This window comes from Oncorhynchus gorbuscha, linkage group LG23 (genome assembly GCF_021184085.1).
Source record: "Oncorhynchus gorbuscha isolate QuinsamMale2020 ecotype Even-year linkage group LG23, OgorEven_v1.0, whole genome shotgun sequence".
NCBI classification, from domain to species: Eukaryota; Metazoa; Chordata; class Actinopteri; order Salmoniformes; family Salmonidae; genus Oncorhynchus; species Oncorhynchus gorbuscha.
Window position 1 is genome coordinate 19,919,999 of NC_060195.1, and position 20,231 is coordinate 19,940,229.

Consider the following 20,231-nt stretch of genomic DNA (forward strand, 5'->3'; position numbering starts at 1 on the left):
TGCTATTTCAGTGAGGCAGAGCCTTCCAGGGACTTCTCAAATTGCCTGGAATGTAGCGTAGGAGGATGGAGTATACTTAAATAATAATACCCTTGAAATTGGAGTGTACTTAAATAATAATACCCTTGCTGATTAATCGCTGGGAGGAAAGGGAGAGTGGAACTGGTGGCAATGAGACAATGTCATGCATACAGTACATTCGGAAAGTATTCAGACCCATTACCCACGGACATGGTCCCACAGTTGACAGTGCATCTCAGAGCAGAAGCCATGATGTCAAAGGAATTGTCCATAGAACTCAGAGACAGGATCGTGTCAGGGTACATATCTGTGGAAGTGTACCAAAACCTTTCTGCAGCACTGAACGTTACCAAGAACGTGGTAGCTTCCATCATTTTTAAATTCAAGAAGTTTGGAACCAGCAATTGGGGGATAGGGGCCTTGATCCGCGAGGTGACCAAGAACCCGATTGGCGCTCTGTCAGAGCTTTAGAGTTCCTCTGTGGAGATGGCAGAACCTTCCAGAAGGACAACTATCTCTGCAGCACTCCACCAATCAGGCCTTTATGGTAGAGTGGTCAGACGGAAGCCACTCAGTAAAAGGCACGACAGCCCACTTGGAGTTTGCCAAAAGGCCCAGCTTTCCTCTGGTCTGATGAAACCAAGACTGAACTTTTTGGCCTGAATGCCAAGCGTCACATCTGGAGGAAATCTGGCATTAACCCTAAGGTGAAACATGGCAGTGCCAGCATCATGCTGTAGGGATGTTTCTCGCCGGCAGGGACTGGGAGACGCTTCAGGATTGAGGCAAAGCTGAACGGAGCAATGCACAGATAGGTCCTCAATGAAGTCCAGAGTGCTCTGGAGCAGGTTATCAGACTGGAGCGAAGGTTCACCTTCAAACAGGGCAACAACCCAAAGCACACAGCCAAGTCAATGCATGAGTGGCTTCGGGACAAGTCTCAATGTCCTCGAATGGCTCAGCCAGAGCCCAGACTTGAACATCGATTAATCGGAATGGCCGCGTGTGAGGTCATTAGTTTTCATAACAATCGGTATTGTTGGGCGCCGTTTATTATTATTTTTTATACCTTTTATTTAACTAGGCAAGTCAGTTAAGAACACATTCTTATTTTCAATGACTGTCTAGGAACTGTGGGTTAACTGCCATGTTCAGGGGCAGAATGACAGATTTTCAACTTGTCAGCTCAAGGCTCTAACCATTGCACTCCACAAGTAGCCTGCCTGTTATGCAAATGTAGTACAAACCAAGGTAAATTGCTAGCTATCATTAAACTTATATTATAAAAAAAAAATCAGTAGTTACAACAATATTAACCAGGTGAAATTGTGTAATTTCTCTTGCATTCATTGCACGCAGTCAGGGTATATGCAACAGTTTGGGCTGCCTGGCTTATTGCGAACTAATTTGACAGAATTTTACATAATTATGACATACATTGAAGGTTGTGCAATGTAACAACAATATTTATACTAAGGGATGCCACCATTTAGATAAAATACAGCGTATTTCATATGTGTTAATTCAGTATTGTTGTAATTGTCATTATTACAAATAAATAAAAATGTATTAAAATCGGCCGATTAATCGGTATCGACCTTTTGGGTCCTCCAATAAATCTATCGGCCGACCTCTACTGGAGAGACCTGAAAATAGCTGTGCAGCGAAGCTCCCCGTCCAAACTGACAGAGCTTGAGAGGATCTTCAGAGAAGAATGGGAGAATCTCCCCAAATACAGGTGCCAAGCTTGTAGCGTCAAACCCATGACACAGAGGCTGTAATCGCTGCCAAATGTGCTTCAAAGTTCTGAGTAAAGGGTCTGAATAGTTAGATTTTTTTTTTAAATGATTCTACAAACCTGCTTTTGCTTTGTCATTATGGGGTAGTATGTGTAGATTGGGGGGGGGGGCAATTCAAGCCATTTTAGAATAAGGCTGTAATTTAACAAGATATGGAGAAAGTCAAGGGGTCTGAATACTTACCAAATGCACTGTATTGTCTGTTGTGTGTGTACAAGTTTTACTGTAATACCAGAAGTCCTCACAAGAATAGTAAACCAACTCAAATTAATAGTAGTTGGTCCTCAATTGTAAAAAGGCTGTTTTGGGCTTAGGAGTTAGGTTTAGAATTAGGGTTTAGTGGGTAAGGGAAAATAAGTTAATGGGAATCAATTGTTGGTCCCAAAAAAATTCCTCTAGTAACATAGCTGTGTGTGCCTTGTCCAATGTGATGCCTGGACCAATTCAGAAAGAAAGTTTTAAATGTGGGTTAAAGACAATTGATGTTTTGACTCACTGCCAGATGAAGTGGGGCAGAACTCAGAGCCCAGAATGGAGGGGAGCTTAATTAGATTTCACTTCTCCCTAGCAACACAAAACACTGAATCCAGGCGGGGGCATTTGTGTTCCCCTCTGATTTTTGAGAGCCCCAACCCGATTTGGCAAGAGTAGACCTTGTCACTCTCCCTGGATCAATTATCTCAGTCTATCGATGATAAAGGAGTGCCCATTGAAGTTGGCCCAGGCTTCTATAATGAGTTTCACATGACTGGCAATACAGATATGCATCTGTTGGACACAGAATTATTTTTATCTTTTTAAGGTAGGGGCATGTATGAGAAAAACCATTCAGTATCTGGTGTGACCACCATTTGTGACAGACTGGCTCGATCTTATGAAATTGTGTTTTTAAACATTCAATAAAAGTGGAGAATCAGGGCTAGAAAATTGTATGTCAAACAGTTGGGAAACAATGGGAAAGTAACTATGTTTCGAAGTTGATAAACCTGTAACCTCACGTTTCAGAAAACAGCCCTTAAATGTTTTGGTACACCTACTGGAGAGCTCTTTCTCTACACCCATCCAGCATTGTTCACACCCTCTAAAGCCTTAGCCCCACCCATCTCTTTAAGGATTCACATGTGAGGTTATGTAAAAAAATATATATATTTTTAAAACGATGTAAATGCTAAAGGCTGGTTTATACTTATTTTGAGTGGCCGAGTGTGCTCCGGGCGTTTGTGAACTCAAGAGTGTTGTAAGATTGTCCTTTCGTAAATTCCGAATATTTTGCTCTCGGAGTGTTCAGAACACACACACTCACTGGATGATCTGGTCGAAGAGTAGGGTTGAGTCGAGCATTGACATAACAGCAGTCAAGCTAACTGACTGACTGAGGTTGGCTATCTTGCTAGTTACTTCCAGACAAACGAGAGAACAGCTCACTGACCATTTTACTCACCCTAGAAGAGCTGGTTAGACTGTTTTTAATGTTATCAAGAGCGTTGAATGCAACTGTGCTACTGGCAACAATTGAATTAAGCTTTTTTGCCAATGTATACTGACAGGCATATTCAATGACCGTTGAGCATTTGGAAATTCAGTTTCTGTGCTCTGGCACACAGAGAGTCCTCAGAAATCTGAGCAGATAGACGTAGCTGGTACATTTGCTCTGGTTATCGACAGTTGTTGCAGTGACATCTTGAACATTCCATTGAAATGGTTACTTGCATCGTGGAGTCTTAAGACATGTAGCTAGCTAGCTTAAAAATTAACCATAATCCTTAAGTTATTACCCTGCATGAATCTGCAGGTAGCTAACCAACCAGCTTCAACATTAGCTAGCTAACATTAGGCTATAACTTGCAATGCAAATGGCTCTGAGATACTAATAATATCACAGATCACACACAAGGTTAGCTAGCGAGCCAGCCAGCTTACATTAGCTAGCTAGCTAACAGTACACTAACTTGAACTGAAAATGACTGACAAAAGTAGAAACATGTCATATCTGAAAATGTAGCTAGCTAGCTAATCTAAACCATATAAAGTTGAACTCTGAAGTTTGCATACACTTAGGTTGTAGTCATTAAAACTCCTTTTTCAACCACTCCCCACATTTCTTGTTAACCTCCCTAGGGTCAGAATTTTGGATGAAAAGCATGCCCAAATTAAACGGCCTGCTACTCGGGCCTAGAATATATGATATGCATACGGGTAGATTTGGATAAAAAACACTTTAAAGTTTCCAAAACTGTTAAAATAGTGTCGGAGTATAACAGAACTGATTTAGCAGGCGAAAACCTGAGAAAAATCCATTCAGGAAGTAGGTTTTGTTTTGTAGTTTTCTAGTCAATGCCATTACAGTATCCATTGACTTGGGACTCAATTTGCAGTTCCTGTGCCTTCCACTAGATGTCAGCAGTCTTTAGAAATCGTTTCAGGCTTGTATTCTTATAAATGAGGGAGTAAGACCAGTCTGAACGAGTGGACCCTAACGTGACAGAGTTCTCAGGCGCATGTGCATTTCTTGTTTAACTTTTTTATTGAAGAAGTTATTGTCCGGTTTGAATATGATAGATCATTTTAGGCTAAAAAACAACCTGAGGATTGAATATAAACATCGTTTGACATGTTTCTATGAACTTTACAGATACAATTTGGTTTTTCTTTGTCAGATTGTTTTGACTGAGTTTGAGTCAGTGGATTACTAAAGAAAACGCACTAACAAAAAATAGGTTTTTGGATGTATGTAAACTTCTGACCCACTGGGAATGTGATGAAAGAAATAAAAGCTGAAATAAATCACTATTATTCTAACATTTCACATTCTTAAAATAAAGTGATGATCCTAACTGACCTAAAACAAGGAATTTTTACTAGGATTAAATGTCAGAAATTGTGAAAACTGAGTTTAAATGTATTTGGCTAAGGTGTATGTAAACTTCCGACTTCAACTTTACATGGATGGACGCTTCCCTCTGTCAGATGCCATGGTTGCCCTTAGTTTGAAGATAAAATCCGGAGACAGGTGTTTTATATAAACAGACTTCTGTATTCCCTTTGACTCAGTCTGCATTTTTGCAATCAAAATGTCAGAATTCTCTCCATCACCTTAACTATCATACTAATTCCACTGATTTCAAAACTCTGTCCTCCAAAAAGTGAAGAGCAACACTTATGCAGTTCTACTACGTGATCTTTCTAAAAAGCCATGCTAGAAAGGATTACCTACACATACTGACCAACTCATGTTATAGACAGAAACGTGCTACATGGTAGGCTAATCCGATCTTCTCTCAGCATGTCCAGCCCACTCATTATCTCAGCCAATCATAACTAGTGGGAAGGTTGCGGACCTTTTTCTGTGACTAAACCAACTAGGCTTGTGATTTAACAATTTTATTTGTATATACAGATAGCATACAAGTTGGTTATTAAGGCACATGAAAGTTCACGTAAAAGTAAGCATTTCTGTCAAAAAAAACATTGATAAAAAATGTACGTTCAAGTGGCTCTCCTGTGAAGTAGTGACGTGCGACATACGCCTAGTTTCCTGAAACCAGTCCCATTTGAATCATGCAGCATGACATCTCCTTCACATAGAGTAGATCACTCTGTTGATTGTGGTCTGTGGAATGTTGTCCCACTCTTCAGTGTCTGCAAAAAAAGTATTAAAATGTATGCACTCACTACTGTAATTCGCTCTATATAAGAGTGTCTGCTAAATGACTCAACTGTAAAATGTATGATTTGCTGGATTGCTGGATATTGGCAGGAACTGGAACACGCTGTGTCGTATCCCAAACATGCTCAATGGGTGACATGTCCGGTGAGTATGCAGGCCATGGAAGAAATTGACATTTTCACCTTCTAGGAATTGTGTAGAGATCCTTGCCACATGGGGCCGTGCATTATCATGCTGAAACATGAGGTGATGGGGCGGATGAATGGCACGACAATAGGCCTCAGGATCTCGTCTCTTCTCCCTCTGCATTCAAATTTCCATTGATAAAATGCAATTCTCTGGCAACAGCGCTGGTGGACATTCCTACATGCCAATTGCATGATTCCTCAAAAATTGAGACCTCTGTGGCATTGTATTGTGACAAAACTGCACATTTTAGAATGGCCTTATTGTCCCCAGCACAAGGTGCACTTGTGTAATGATCATGCTGTTCAATCGGCTTCTTGATATGCCACATCGGTCAGGCGGATTAATTATTTTGGCAAAGGAGAAAGGCTAACTAACAGAAATTAAAAAAATATGAGTAGGATTTTTGTGCATATTTCTGGGATCTATTTATATTTGTGTTCAGTGTAGTAGCACGGATGTCAACAATATGAATATAACAATATAAAGGGGATGTCAGTCACAACATCTTTCTCTAAACATGTCTGGTCAAAAACAGATCAGGTGACATCTTAACTTCTTGGTGACAGGGGGGCAGTATTGAGTAGCTTGGATGAATAAGGTGCCCAGAGTATATTGCCTGCGACTCTGTCCCAGATGCTAATATATGCATATTATCAGTAGTATTGGAAAGAAAACTCTGAAGTTTCTAAAACTGTTTGAATGATGTCTGAGTATAACAGAACGCATATGGCAGGCGAAAACCTAAGACAAATCCAACCCGGACGTGGGAAATCTGAGGTTTGTAGTTTCATTTAACCTTGTGACTAGGGGGCAGTATTTTCATTTTTGGAAAAATAACATTCCCGTAGTAAACGGGACATTTTGTCAGGACAAGATGCTAGAATATGCATATAATTGACAGCTTAGGATAGAAAACACTCTAAAGTTTCCAAAACTATAAAAATATTGTCTGTGAGTATAACAGAACTGATATTGCAGGCAAAAGCCTGAGAAAAATCCAATCCGGAAGAGACTCATCTTTTGAAAGCTCTGCGTTCCAATGCGTCCCTATTGAGCAGTGAATGGGCTATCAACCAGATTACTTTTTCTCCGTATTCCCCAAGGTGTCTACAGCATTGTGACGTAGTTTTACACATCTGTGTTGAAGAATATCCGTAAGCGGCTACATCGCGCAAGTGGTCACCTCTCAGAGTGATTATCGCGTAAAATACAGAGGTAGCCATTATTCCAATCGGTCCCACTGAAAAATCAATTGTCCCGGTGGATATCTTATCGAATAGATATTTGAAAAACACATTGGGGATTGATTATAAACAACATTTGCCATGTTTCTGTCGATATTATGGAGCTAATGTGGAATATTTTTTGGCGTTTTCGTGACTGCAATTTCCAGGCGATTTCTCAGCCAAACGTGAAGAACAAACGGAGCTATTTCGCCTACAAACATTGGAATTGGAAAAAAGGAACATTGGCCATCTAACTGGGAGTATCGTGAGTGAAAACATCCGAAGCTCATCAAAGGTAAACGATTTAATTGGATTGCTTTTCTGATTTCCGTGACCAAGTTACCTGCTGCTAGCTGGACAAAATGCTATGCTAGGCTATCGATAAACTTACACAAATGCTTGTCTAGCTTTGGTTGTAAAGCAGATTTTGAAAATCTGAGATGACAGGGTGATTAACAAAAGGCTAAGCTGTGTTCCAATATATTTCACTTGTGATTTTCATGAATAGGAATATTTATGTCCGTTGTGCCTTTGGAATAGTGAACTAAACGCGCGAACAAAGTGGCGGTATTTGGACATATATATGGACATAATCGAACAAAAAAAACATTTCTTATGGAAGTGGGAATCCCTGGAGTGCATTCCGACGAAGATCAGCAAAGGTAAGTGAAGATTTATAATGTTATTTATGACTTTTGTTGACTACACAATTTGGCAGGTAAACTGTATGGCTTGCTTTTGTGGCTGAACCTGTTCTCAGATTGAATATTGTGCTTTTGCCGTAAAGCTTTTTTGAAATCTGATACAGCGGTTGCATTAAGAACAGGTTAATCTTTAATTTAATTCAAAACATGTATCTTTCATCAAAGTTTATGATGAGTATTTCTGTTATTTGATGTGGCTCTCTACAATTTCTCCAGATGTTTGAGACATTTCTGAACATGGCGCCAATGTAAACTGAGGTTTTTGGATATAAATATTAACTTGATCGAACAAAACATACATGTGTTGTGTAACATTGAGTCCTGGGAGTGTCATCTGATGAAGATCATCATAGGTTAGCGATTCATTTGATCTATATTTCTGCGACACCTCTCTCTGGTTGGAAAATGGCTGAATGCTTTCTGTGACTAGCTGCTGACCTAACATAATGACGTGTTCTGCTTTTGCCGAAAAGCCTTTTTGAAATCGACACTGTGGTTGGATTAACGAGAAGTGTATCTTTAAAATGGTGTAAAATACTTGTATAGTTGAGTAATTTTAATGATGAGATTTCTGTTCTGAATTTGGCACCCTGCAATTTTTCTGGCTGTTGGCGAGGTGGGATGCTAGCGTCCCGAACGATCCCAGAGAGGTTAAACATGCATTATGCAGGTTGCTAATATTCTAATAGTTAGCCTAATTTCAGTTTGTGAGACAAAAAAACTAAGTATACTGTAGATAATCATTCTACCATCTAAACCACTGAAATATTTACTATAAGCAACAAACAAATAAAATTCAGTTGGTGTACAAAGTAAAAGATGCAAAAATGAAAGATATGCATAGAAAGCATAGAAATAGATCTACTGCTTCTTAAACCTGCTTTCAATCAGAATGACATATCTATAACTCACATTTCTATGTGAATTTGGTTGAGTTACATATTGCAGCTTTAACAAATCAAGGTGCTAACAGGACAACACTTCAGTTAATCTAAGGCCTGTGGTGAAGGAAAAGGCAGACATAGTACAAATAGCTTATAGGCTGGCTAGTTCCAGTTACAAAACAGGGATTTCTATAAGGTACATGACTAGAGGGAATCCTATTCTTCGGTGACGCAAAGAACCAACATGCTGATGACCATAGAGATCCTGTCTAATTCCTAATTCTATGCTAATGACCATGTCTAAATTAAGATCTAGATACTGTGACATCCATTAGCTACTTCTATCGAAAAGGAGAAGAGACCAAAACTACAACACAGTGGCAAAACATGAAATTGACCAAAAACTGAAACGGGGAAGGAGGAGAGGAGGGTGGTATTTAAAGTATGCGGGGCACAGGGAGGAACATCGTAGAAGCCCCCCAGACCCCCCCCCCCCCGTACGGCCATTTGGAATCTCACCGAAAATGTACATGACTTCCAACAGGAAGTGAAACTATACTGATTATTAACTAAAGTGTAGCCTGTTGAGTGCTCACTTCGTAGAGTCACTCGCATAAAGACGACATTGGACGATGTAAAAAGATTTAGGCTATGGTTTTTGTCCCCCTTCTCAAACGTCTAGTTAACTTATATGTCTATCTTACAAACAAATAAAAACATCAAATATACTATTACACCGATAGATTGCCTATGGCATGCTCTAAATTGACTTCTAATGTCAAATACATTACCCCGTTTTTCTCCAAATCACGGCAGGTTGGCTAATAAGGGCCACAAAGACACTACTTCGGAAGCCAGGGAATAACCCATAGATAGGACTGTTGTTTGTACCGGACTGCAGAGTGTGTATTGTTTTAGTTCCTGATGTTGTAAATCAGCAAAAGGTGTTTTTCTAAATGAACGAGGCAAGTATTTGCTGTTTTATATTTGCTGTAGAATAAAGGCCTGGTAAAAACGCAGATAAGGCAACAGCTACGGAAGTTAAGCCTATAGGAGTCAGTTGAATTATTTTAAAATCAAGTCATAAAATCTGTCATTAATACTAGGATCACTTATTGGTGAAGTGAATCATTCAAGAAGATCGTAGAAAGACAGGTAAGTTTGACATAGGCTTCGGCTATCAAATTATTTTTAAATGCGCGTCACAAACGTTACATGATAATGTCACAAGTTTACTTGACTGTAACCTTGTAGTTTTAAATATGACTTTATATGAATATCATTGTCACAACACAGACAGTAGGCTACACACCTAACCTAAATGACAGACTAACAAACTTAGAAAACATATGGTTCTGGCCTAAATTAAACAAAAAAAACGTTGAAATAACAAATTAACATGATCTAAAAGGCACATTTACCGTGTATTCCTTTGTTGGGAACATCATTGGAGTTGAAGCCTTTGGAACGGTACGCAGCCCTAACTTCATTGCAGCTTGTCGACTTGGGCTCAGCCTTCGTCGTAACAAACAGCACGGCAAATGTGTAAACCGTAGAGAACACTAACATCGTCTTCATTGAGTCGGTTAAATAAAAGTTGAAAATATAACCGCAACGCAAAAACACGAGAAAGGCGCTCAGCTGTAGGCTATTACTAGGACAGAGTTTCAACTAGCACGTTGAATTTCCTCATGAAGACCCTGATTTCTTTCAACTTCGCTGGCAACGAAAGTTCTAAAAGTTAGCAAGTTGGTTGACTAACTGGATTCTTCATTCACAGCCGTGATTGGGCCACCTTAAACAATTAAGACTAAATAAATAATTAAGGGAAAGTTGTTTTTTAAAGCGAAAGAGTATGAGTTTGTCTTCAGCATGTATTTCGAGTTCCAGACTCTCCGATAGAAACTCAAAGCAGGCAACAAAACATTGGTTTCAAACTTTTCTAAATAAGCAGCCAAACTTATTTTTATAATGTTCGTGTTTAAGTTGCATCCACCTCGACTTCAGTTCCCACAAAGGCCAATGACGATGGAAAGTAGAGATACCCAAGTTTTTGCAGTCTTCAGCGCGCTGCAATTGCTTTACAGACAGGACACTAGACTGTATTATGTGCGTGCTCCAGCTCAGATGTTAGACGCCTAGCAAAGTCCCAGGGAAAATCTCAATTGCACACTCCTCGCGTCCTCTCTCCTCGCCCCATTGGAGAAGAAAGCCAGAGATCCCGCCCCTCTGACCTTCTCCTCCAATGCGTTTTGAGAAGGAGGCGAATAAAGTGGAAAGAGGACGCGAGAAGTAGACAAACTGAGTTCCGGACAAAGACTTGGGAACACAAAACGCCCGGGGTGGAGCATGGACCGGACGTTAAGTAAGCTCTTGCCACTGGGATCTCCAGCAGCCAAAACGCACATGGATCTGGGTTTAGAAAACCAGGAGTTATTGGCAAATATCTGTTTTGATTGCTCAAAACACAATTTAGTTGGAAAATGTCAGACTTGGTCTGCCTGTGTAAACGCAGACATATAGACCTACTTGAATGTCAAACTTTATTGTGCATTAGTAACAAGAAGTGTGGCCTCTGAAAAACCTACACTTTTCTTACCTGCACTTTTCTTTCTACCAAATCTTGACCACATTTAATCTCACCCAATTACCCTCTGAATTCCACTGTGGACCACTTCTACACTGTAAACACACTGACTGAATCATTACTTCCCCGAAGTGTAGAATGGCAGATATATACGGTGCCATGTGTGCGACATTCAAACAAATGACAAATCCCCTGTCCTCAGATCCCGTCCTCAAAGGCCTCAGACAGCAACAGACACAGGTAAAGCTACACTGCCGGGGAGAAGGTAGATTGCTTTCTAAGTATGTCTGCCTATCTTGAAATGGGTGTGTAGTGGAGTACTAGGGCTGCTTCCCATATGGCACTCTCTTCCCTATTCAGAGTACTACTTTACAAAAGGAATAGAGTGCCATTTGGGAACCGTAGGTGTGTAGTGTGGCGTACTGGGGCTGTGGCAGGTGGAGGAGATGCATGGGCAAGAGACATCTCATTAACAGGATGACAGACAGTCTACTATGACACCATCACCACTCTCCTCTCCAGGCCTGAGGTTCAATCACAGCCACAGCAGCACTGCTGTCTGTCAGACGCTTCATAATTAAAGGAGATATTAGCCAGCACGCTTAGATCCTGCCAGATGAAGGTGTGTGTGTGTATGCGTGTTTGTACCTGTGTGTGTCCCCTCTGCCGATGGCTGAGAAGCCTATTGAGGGGCTTGGTTCAAAGAAAAAGCAGTTGTTTTTAAAAAGTTCTTCCCTCTCTTTATTCATGATCATGTGCATCTGCCACTGCTCTTACTCATGCAAAATCCCTAACAGATATCTCATAGTTAACCAGTATCCCTAACAGATATCTCATAGTTAACCAGTATCCCTAACAGATATCTCATAGTTAACCAGTATCCCTAACAGATATCTCATAGTTAACCAGTATCCCTAACAGATATCTCATAGTTAACCAGTATCCCTAACAGATATCTCATAGTTAACCAGTATCCCTAACAGATATCTCATAGTTAACCAGTATCCCTAACAGATATCTCATAGTTAACCAGTATCCCTAACAGATATCTCATAGTTAACCAGTATCCCTAACAGATATCTCATAGTTAACCAGTATCCCTAACAGATATCTCATAGTTAACCAGTATCCCTAACAGATATCTCATAGTTAACCAGTATCCCTAACAGATATCTCATAGTTAACCAGTATCCCTAACAGATATCTCATAGTTAACCAGTATCCCTAACAGATATCTCATAGTTAACCAGTATCCCTAACAGATATCCCCCTAACAGATATCTCATAGTTAACCAGTATCCCTAACAGATATCTCATAGTTAACCAGTATCCCTAACAGATATCTCATAGTTAACCAGTATCCCTAACAGATATCTCATAGTTAACCAGTATCCCTAACAGATATCTCATAGTTAACCAGTATCCCTAACAGATATCTCATAGTTAACCAGTATCCCTAACAGATATCTCATAGTTAACCAGTATCCCTAACAGATATCTCATAGTTAACCAGTATCCCTAACAGATATCTCATAGTTAACCAGTATCCCTAACAGATATCTCATAGTTAACCAGTATCCCTAACAGATATCTCATAGTTAACCAGTATCCCTAACAGATATCTCATAGTTAACCAGTATCCCTAACAGATATCTCATAGTTAACCAGTATCCCTAACAGATATCTCATAGTTAACCAGTATCCCTAACAGATATCCCATAGTTAACCAGTATCCCTAACAGATATCTCATAGTTAACCAGTATCCCTAACAGATATCTCATAGTTAACCAGTATCCCTAACAGATATCTCATAGTTAACCAGTATCCCTAACAGATATCTCATAGTTAACCAGTATCCCTAACAGATATCTCATAGTTAACCAGTATCCCTAACAGATATCTCATAGTTAACCAGTATCCCTAACAGATATCTCATAGTTAACCAGTATCCCTAACAGATATCTCATAGTTAACCAGTATCCCTAACAGATATCTCATAGTTAACCAGTATCCCTAACAGATATCTCATAGTTAACCAGTATCCCTAACAGATATCTCATAGTTAACCAGTATCCCTAACAGATACAGTGGGGCAAAAAAGTATTTAGTCAGCCACCAATTGTGCAAGTTCTCCCACTTAAAAAGATGAGAGGCCTGTAATTTTCATCATAGTTCATACTTCAACTGTGACAGACAAAATTAGAAAAAAAATCCAGAAAATCACATTGTAGGAGTTTTAATGAATTTATTTGCAAATTGTGGTGGAAAATAAGTATTTGGTCATCTACAAACAAGCAAGATTTCTGGCTCTCACAGACCTGTAACTTCTTCTTTAAGAGGCTCCTCTGTCCTCCACTCGTTACCTGTATTAATGGCACCTCAAACAGTCACACTCCAAACTCCACTATGGCCAAGACCAAAGAGCTGTCAAAGGACACCAGAAACAAAATTGTAGACCTGCACCAGGTTGGGAAGACTAAATCTGCAATAGGTAAGCAGCTTGGTTTGAAGAAATCAACTGTGGGAGCAATTATTAGGAAATGGAAGACATACAAGACCACTGATGATCTCCCTCGATCTGGGGCTCCACGCTAGATCCCACCCTGTGGGGTCAAAATGATCACAAGAATAGTGAGCAAAAATCCCAGAACCATACGGGGGGACCGAGTGAATGATGTGCAGAGAGCCGGGACCAAAGTAACAAAGCCTACCATCAGTAACACACTACGCCGCCAGGGACTCAAATCCTGCAGTGCCAGACGTGTCCCCCTGCTTAAGCCAGTACATGTCCAGGTCCGTCTGAAGTTTGCTAGAGAGCATTTGAATGATCCAGAAGAAGATTGGGAGAATGTCATATGGTCAGATGAAACCAAAATATAACTTTTTGGTAAAAATTCAACTCGTCTTGTTTGGAGAACAAAGAATGCTGAGTTGCATCCAAAGAACACCAAAGCTACTGTGAAGCATGGGGGTGGAAACATCATGCTTTGGGGCTGTTTTTCTGCAAAGGGACCAGGACGACTGATCCGTGTAAAGGAAAGAATGAATGGGGCCATGTATCGTGAGATTTTGAGTGAAACCCTCCTTCCATAGCTAACAATATAGCCCTGTTCCCAAACAATATACCCCTGTTCCCCAACAATATTTCCCTGCTCCTCAACAATATACCCTGTCCCCCAACAATATACCCCTGTTTCCCTAACAATATACCCCTGTTCCCTAACAATATACCCCTGTCCCCCAACAATATACCCCTGTTTCCCTAACAATATTCTCCTGTTCCCCAACAATATATCCCAGTTTCCTAATAATATACCCCTGTTCCCCAACAATGTACATCTGTTCCCCAACAATATACCCCTGTTCCCCAACAATATACCCCTGTTCGCTGACAATATAGGCCTCATATCAAACCTTCTTATTGTCCCCCCCTGTGTTTTAACATTTGTGGTTGGGGGTCATGTGTGCATGGGCTCATTTAGGTTTGGGGGGTAGCACTCAGCAAACTGACATTCCTGCTTTTGTATGTCCACATTCCAGTCTGCTCCATTCATTCCGTGATACTGCGCCTGCTGGGGAAGCCAGGGGTTGACGAAGAGCAGGTGTGACTGTGGCTGTTTGGGAAGCCAATGGTTGACGAAGAGCAGGCGTGACTGCGGCTGCTGGGGAAGCCAATGGTTGACGAAGAGCAGGTGTGACTGCGGTTGTTTGGGAAGCCAATGGTTGACGAAGTGCAGGTGTGACTGTGGCTGTTTGGGAAGCCAATGGTTGACGAAGAGCAGGCGTGGCTGCGGCTGCTGGGGAAGCCAGGGGTTGACGAAGAGCAGGCGTGACTGCGGCTGCTGGGGAAGCCAGGGGTTGATGAAGAGCCGGCGTGACTGCGGCTGCTGGGGATGCCAGGGGCTGACGAAGAGCAGGCGTGACTGCGGCTGCTGGGGATGCCAGGGGTTGACGAAGAGCAGGTGTGCGTCCCAAATGACGCCCTATCCCGTATATAGTGCCTGGGCGCTCTGGTCAAAAGTAATGCACTTCATAGGGACTCGGGTGCCATTTGGGACGGGAGGATGCTGGGCCGCGTACATGGGAGACCATGGGGTGTTTGCTCTTCTCAATGGGATAACAAAAGGTAAGAAGATGGTCCAGTGCCATGGTGATTAAATGTGGATAAGCATTGATAGAGGTTTCTAGCTTCTCTTTATCTGATGAATTTCAACATCGAGCTGACTGGTTGAATCGGAGAGGAGAGGAGAAGACTGTCTGTGTGTACAGTATATTTCATGTGAACAATATAAATGCGAAAGCATTCATTGAAGTACGTTATTACAATTTTTATAATCCACTGCTTGATTTCCTCTCAAGCACATGAAGGTGCTTTTGAGTTCAACATCTGATACCACAATGGAAAACATTCTGGCCATGCATTTGTGTGCATAAGTAATAATGAGCACATACATACATGACGATGGAGTCACTAAAGCAGAAAATCTAACTGTTCTTGATTATAGGCAGCTACTCCCACTGTTCCCTCTGACTAACATCAAATTGACCTTTCACTCGGACAATGTGGGCCATTTCTACGTTGCCCCAATATTACCTTAAGAAAACATCCAGGCTCTGCATTTCAATGGGGCTGTTTGCCTCACATTAGCATTAGGAGAATAGACCAGCAGGCTGGGTCAGCTGTCTGGCTGCTCCCCCTCCCCCTCTCTGGGTCAGAAGTCTGGCTGCTCTCCCTCTCCCTCCCTGGGCCAGTTGCCTGGCTTCTCTCTCTCTCCCTCCCTGGGCCAGTTTCCGGGGCTTCACTCTCTCTCCCACCCTGGGTCAGCTGTCTGGCTGCTCTCCATCTCCCTCCCTGGGTCAGTTGCCTGACTTCTCTCTCCCTCTCCCTCCCAGGGTCAGCTGCCTGGCTGCTCTCCCTCTCCCTCCCTGGGTCAGTTACCTTACTTCTCTCTCCCTCCCTGGGTCAGTTGCCTGACGTCTCTCTCTCCCTCCCTGGGTCAGTTACCTTACTTCTCTCTCCCTCCCTGGGTCAGTTGCCTGACTTCTCTCTCCCTCCCTGGGTCAGTTGCCTGACTTCTCTCTCCCTCCCTGGGTCAGTTGCCTGACTTCTCTCTCCCTCCCTGGGTCAGTTGCCTGACTTCTCTCTCTCCCTCCCTGGGTCAGTTGCCTGACGTCTCTCTCTCCCTCCCTGGGTCAGTTACCTTACTTCTCTCTCCCTCCCTGGGTCAGTTGCCTGACTTCTCTCTCCCTCCCTGGGTCAGTTGCCTTACTTCTCTCTCCCTCCCTGGGTCAGTTGCCTGACTTCTCTCTCTCCCTCCCTGGGTCAGTTGCCTGACTTCTCTCTCCCTCCCTGGGTCAGTTGCCTGACTTCTCTCTCCCTCCCTGGGTCAGTTGCCTGACTTCTCTCTCCCTCCCTGGGTCAGTTGCCTGACCTCTCTCTCCCTCCCTGGGTCAGTTGCCTGACTTCTCTCTCCCTCCCTGGGTCAGTTGCCTGACTTCTCTCTCCCTCCCTGGGTCAGTTGCCTGACTTCTCTCTCCCTCCCTGGGTCAGTTGCCTGACTTCTCTCTCCCTCCCTGGGTCAGTTGCATGACTTCTCTCTCCCTCCCTGGGTCAGTTGCCTGACTTCTCTCTCTCCCTCCCTGGGTCAGTTGCCTGACTTCTCTCTCCCTCCCTGGGTCAGTTGCCTGACTTCTCTCTCTCCCTCCCTGGGTCAGTTGCCTGACTTCTTTCTCTCCCTCCCTGGGTCAGTTGCCTGACTTCTTTCTCCCTCCCTGGGTCAGTTGCCTTACTTCTCTCTCCCTCCCTGGGTCAGTTGCCTGACTTCTTTCTCCCTCCCTGGGTCAGTTGCCTTACTTCTCTCTCCCTCCCTGGGTCAGTTGCCTGACTTCTCTCTCCCTCCCTGGGTCAGTTGCCTGACTTCTCTCTCCCTCCCTGGGTCAGTTGCCTGACTTCTCTCTCCCTCCCTGGGTCAGTTGCCTGACTTCTCTCTCCCTCTCCCTAGCTGGGTGAGCTGCGTGTGTTTCGCGTGTGTGCAGCTTTGGTGATGGCCCTGTTAACAGAGGCTGAAGAAGAGACAATAGCATTTACACTTGTTCAAATAGAGACTAAATACAAACACAACCTTAATAAATCTCCTTGACTAATTGGATGTGTGAGACATGGCAGAGTGAGTGTTTGTCACCTGGTCAGGTATAAGGGATAACTTGTTCTGGGAAGTTAATGACATTACATTTTTATTATTGGAACTTTTGTGTTTGTAATGTTTACTGTAAATGTTTTATTGCTTATTTCACATTTGTTTATTATCTATTTCACTTGCTTGGGCAATGTAAAAATATGTTTGCCATTCCAATAAAGTATCTTAAATGCAAATTGAATTGATAGGGGGGCTCAGGCTAAAAGTCCTGCTACAGTCTGCTTTTCAGCTAATTTATCAGCTGATTTACTTAACAAAAGGCACATCTCAACAGGTGGTCCAGGTATCCTCATGACATGGCACAAGTGTGTGGGGGGGGATTCCTCTTTTGTTCTCTGTTGCCCAGCTATTGTTCCTCAAGCAAGGCGGGAGACCGATGACATCACTAATCCCAATCAGACCAACACAAAAATCGCTGGAGGACATCCTACATGGAACCCCATTCCCTACATAGTGCACCTTTGACCAGAGCCCATAGTGCACCTTTGACCAGAGCCCATAGTGCACTATATACAGAATAGGGTGCCATTTGGCACATAGACCTCATCATCTGAAGAGGTGCTGTGGAATCTGTTTTTCCTATATCAGTCAGTCTTGACTCGCCTTCAAAATCATATTTGGTGTGCAACTCATCCATTGATTGATAGGTGCTAAAGAACCACCCCTTTACTTATCCACACCTGTCCCTGGACAGTAGGCCTACCTATCCAGAATAACTTGCCTTTAACAGGGATGGGCAATTCTAGTCCTCGAGGGCCTGATTGTTGTCACAGTTTTGCCCCGGCTCAGTTTTGCCCCAACACACCGGACTCCAATAATCATCATGATCTTCAGTTTAGAATGCAATTTGATTAATCAGCTGTGTTTGCTAGGGATGGAGAAAAGGTGTGCGACCAGTCAGGCCCTCGAGGACTGGAGTTGCCCACCCCTGGGCCAGACAGTCACTTGATCCTCACTGCTCTGCAATCAGCTGAGATTATTTGGTCACTAATTGGACATTCAGTTCTTAATTAGACTCTGTCTAAACATGTTGTGTGCATTCCAAATGGCAGCCTATTCCCCAAACAGTGTACTACTTTTGATCAGGGCTCATAGTGCTCAGGTCAAAAGTAGTGCACTATATAAGGAATAGGGTGCCATTTGAGACGTACCCATTATCTTGCACTCTTAGAAAAAAAGGTTTTGGTTCCAGATAGAACCCTTTTGGGTTCAAGGTAGAGCCCTTTTCGGTTCCAGGTAGAACACGTTTGGGTTCCATGAAAAACCCTCCTTGAAGCAAAAGGGTTCTACCTGGAACCAGAAAGGGTTCTTCACAGGGTTCTCCTATGGGGATAGCTGAATAACCCTTTTAGGTTCTATATAGCACCTTTTTTCTAAGAGTGTACCATAGGAACACTATATATAGACAAGTCTGTGGACACCCCTTCAAATGAGTGGATTCGGCAACTTCAGCCTCACCCGTTTTTGACAGGTATATAAAATCGAGCACACAGCCACACAGCCAATCTCCATTGACAGTGACTTTCAACATGGAGTAGGGTGCCACCTTTCCAACAAGTTAGTTCGTCAAATTTCTGCCTTGCTAGAGCCGCCCGGTCAACTGTAAGTGCTTTTATTGTGAAGTAGAAATGTCTAGGAGCAACAGCGACTCAGCCGCAAAGTGGTAGGCCACACAAGCTCACAGAGCGGGAATGCCGAGGGGGAGTTTGGAACTCGGTAGTGAGTGAACTGTTCGTCGGGAGCTTCATGAAATGGGTTTCCATGGCCGTGTAGAGGCACACAAGCCTAAGATCACCATGTGCAATGCCACGCGTCAGCTGGAGTGGTGTAAAGCTCGTTGTCATTGGACTCTGGAGCAGTGGAAACTATAGCATACAGCATCATTTTGGTCATGTTGTGTATCAATAAAAAACGCAATACACATTAACTCAGTCTTATTGTAGCTGGTCATTTTTAGTACTTTATTTTTATTACTTTGCCTCAAATAGCCATTTTGTTTTTAAATAATAATGTAGACACAAATATTTGTAACCCCTGGTTTTGAACCAGCCATGTATTATTGTACATACAATTAATATATACCTTCCAAGCATTGGGAAGGTTTGAAAATAGCAAACTTCCGGAAAGTTGTGGAGAACATGAAAATTAAATTAAAGATAAAAAAAACTGTACATTGTCTCTACACATATTCCTCCTTGCTCTTTCCCCATGCTAAATAATGCTGGGAATGTACAGCTTGCTTGGATCCCAAATAGCACCCTATTCCCTATGTAGTGCACTACTTTTGACCAAGCCAATAGGGCTCTGGTCAAAGCAGTGCACTACAGATGTAGGATCTTAATCTTAAGTCCGTTTGCAACAGGAAATGTGAACTAATTTACATTTTTGTAGGGCTTGATATATTTTTCATTAGGGCAAATCATCAAGACTGAAATTTCAAAGTGGAAATTACAAACTTTAGAAGCCTGCTTAAAACTCATATAAATTACAAGTTTGCATTTCCTTCTGTGCAGGAAAATTCTCAGCAGCAATAGAGTGATCAAATTAAGATCCTACATCTGTATATAGGGAATAGGGTGCCATTTGGGATACAGTTCAGAAGAGAAAAGAGAATGCTCCTCCTATCAGGACGTATTGTTGACCAGTTGATGGCAGGATTGTTCATTCATCTTCATTCAAAACTATCAACATTGCAATTAAATATATTTCCTGAAGATGACATCAAAAATACAGACAAAAAAACAACATTCTGTACAGTTTTCAGGCAAGGATAGGATAATACAGATGTAGGATCTTAATTTGAGTTAGTTTTATACAGCAGGAAAATAATCCTGCAGCCACAGGAAATGTTAATTTGTACATGGATATATTTTTTGTTAGGGCAAATCAAGTCTGACCTTTTAAACCTTTTAAAAACTCAAATACACTACAAGTTTGCATTTTCAGCAATAATAGA

General features: G+C 42.2%; 1 protein-coding gene across 1 annotated transcript in view; it reads right to left on the bottom strand.

Annotated features, from left to right (window-relative positions):
- gpc4 (glypican 4) overlaps positions 1-10,651 on the bottom strand; it is a 61,268-nt gene extending 50,617 nt beyond the window's left edge. The window contains exon 1 of the mRNA XM_046323428.1: positions 9,912-10,651. Coding sequence (XP_046179384.1) covers positions 9,912-10,068 — 157 coding nt within the window. The 5' untranslated portion in view covers positions 10,069-10,651. The remainder of the gene's footprint in view (positions 1-9,911) is intronic.
- Positions 10,652-20,231: the final 9,580 nt, after the last annotated feature.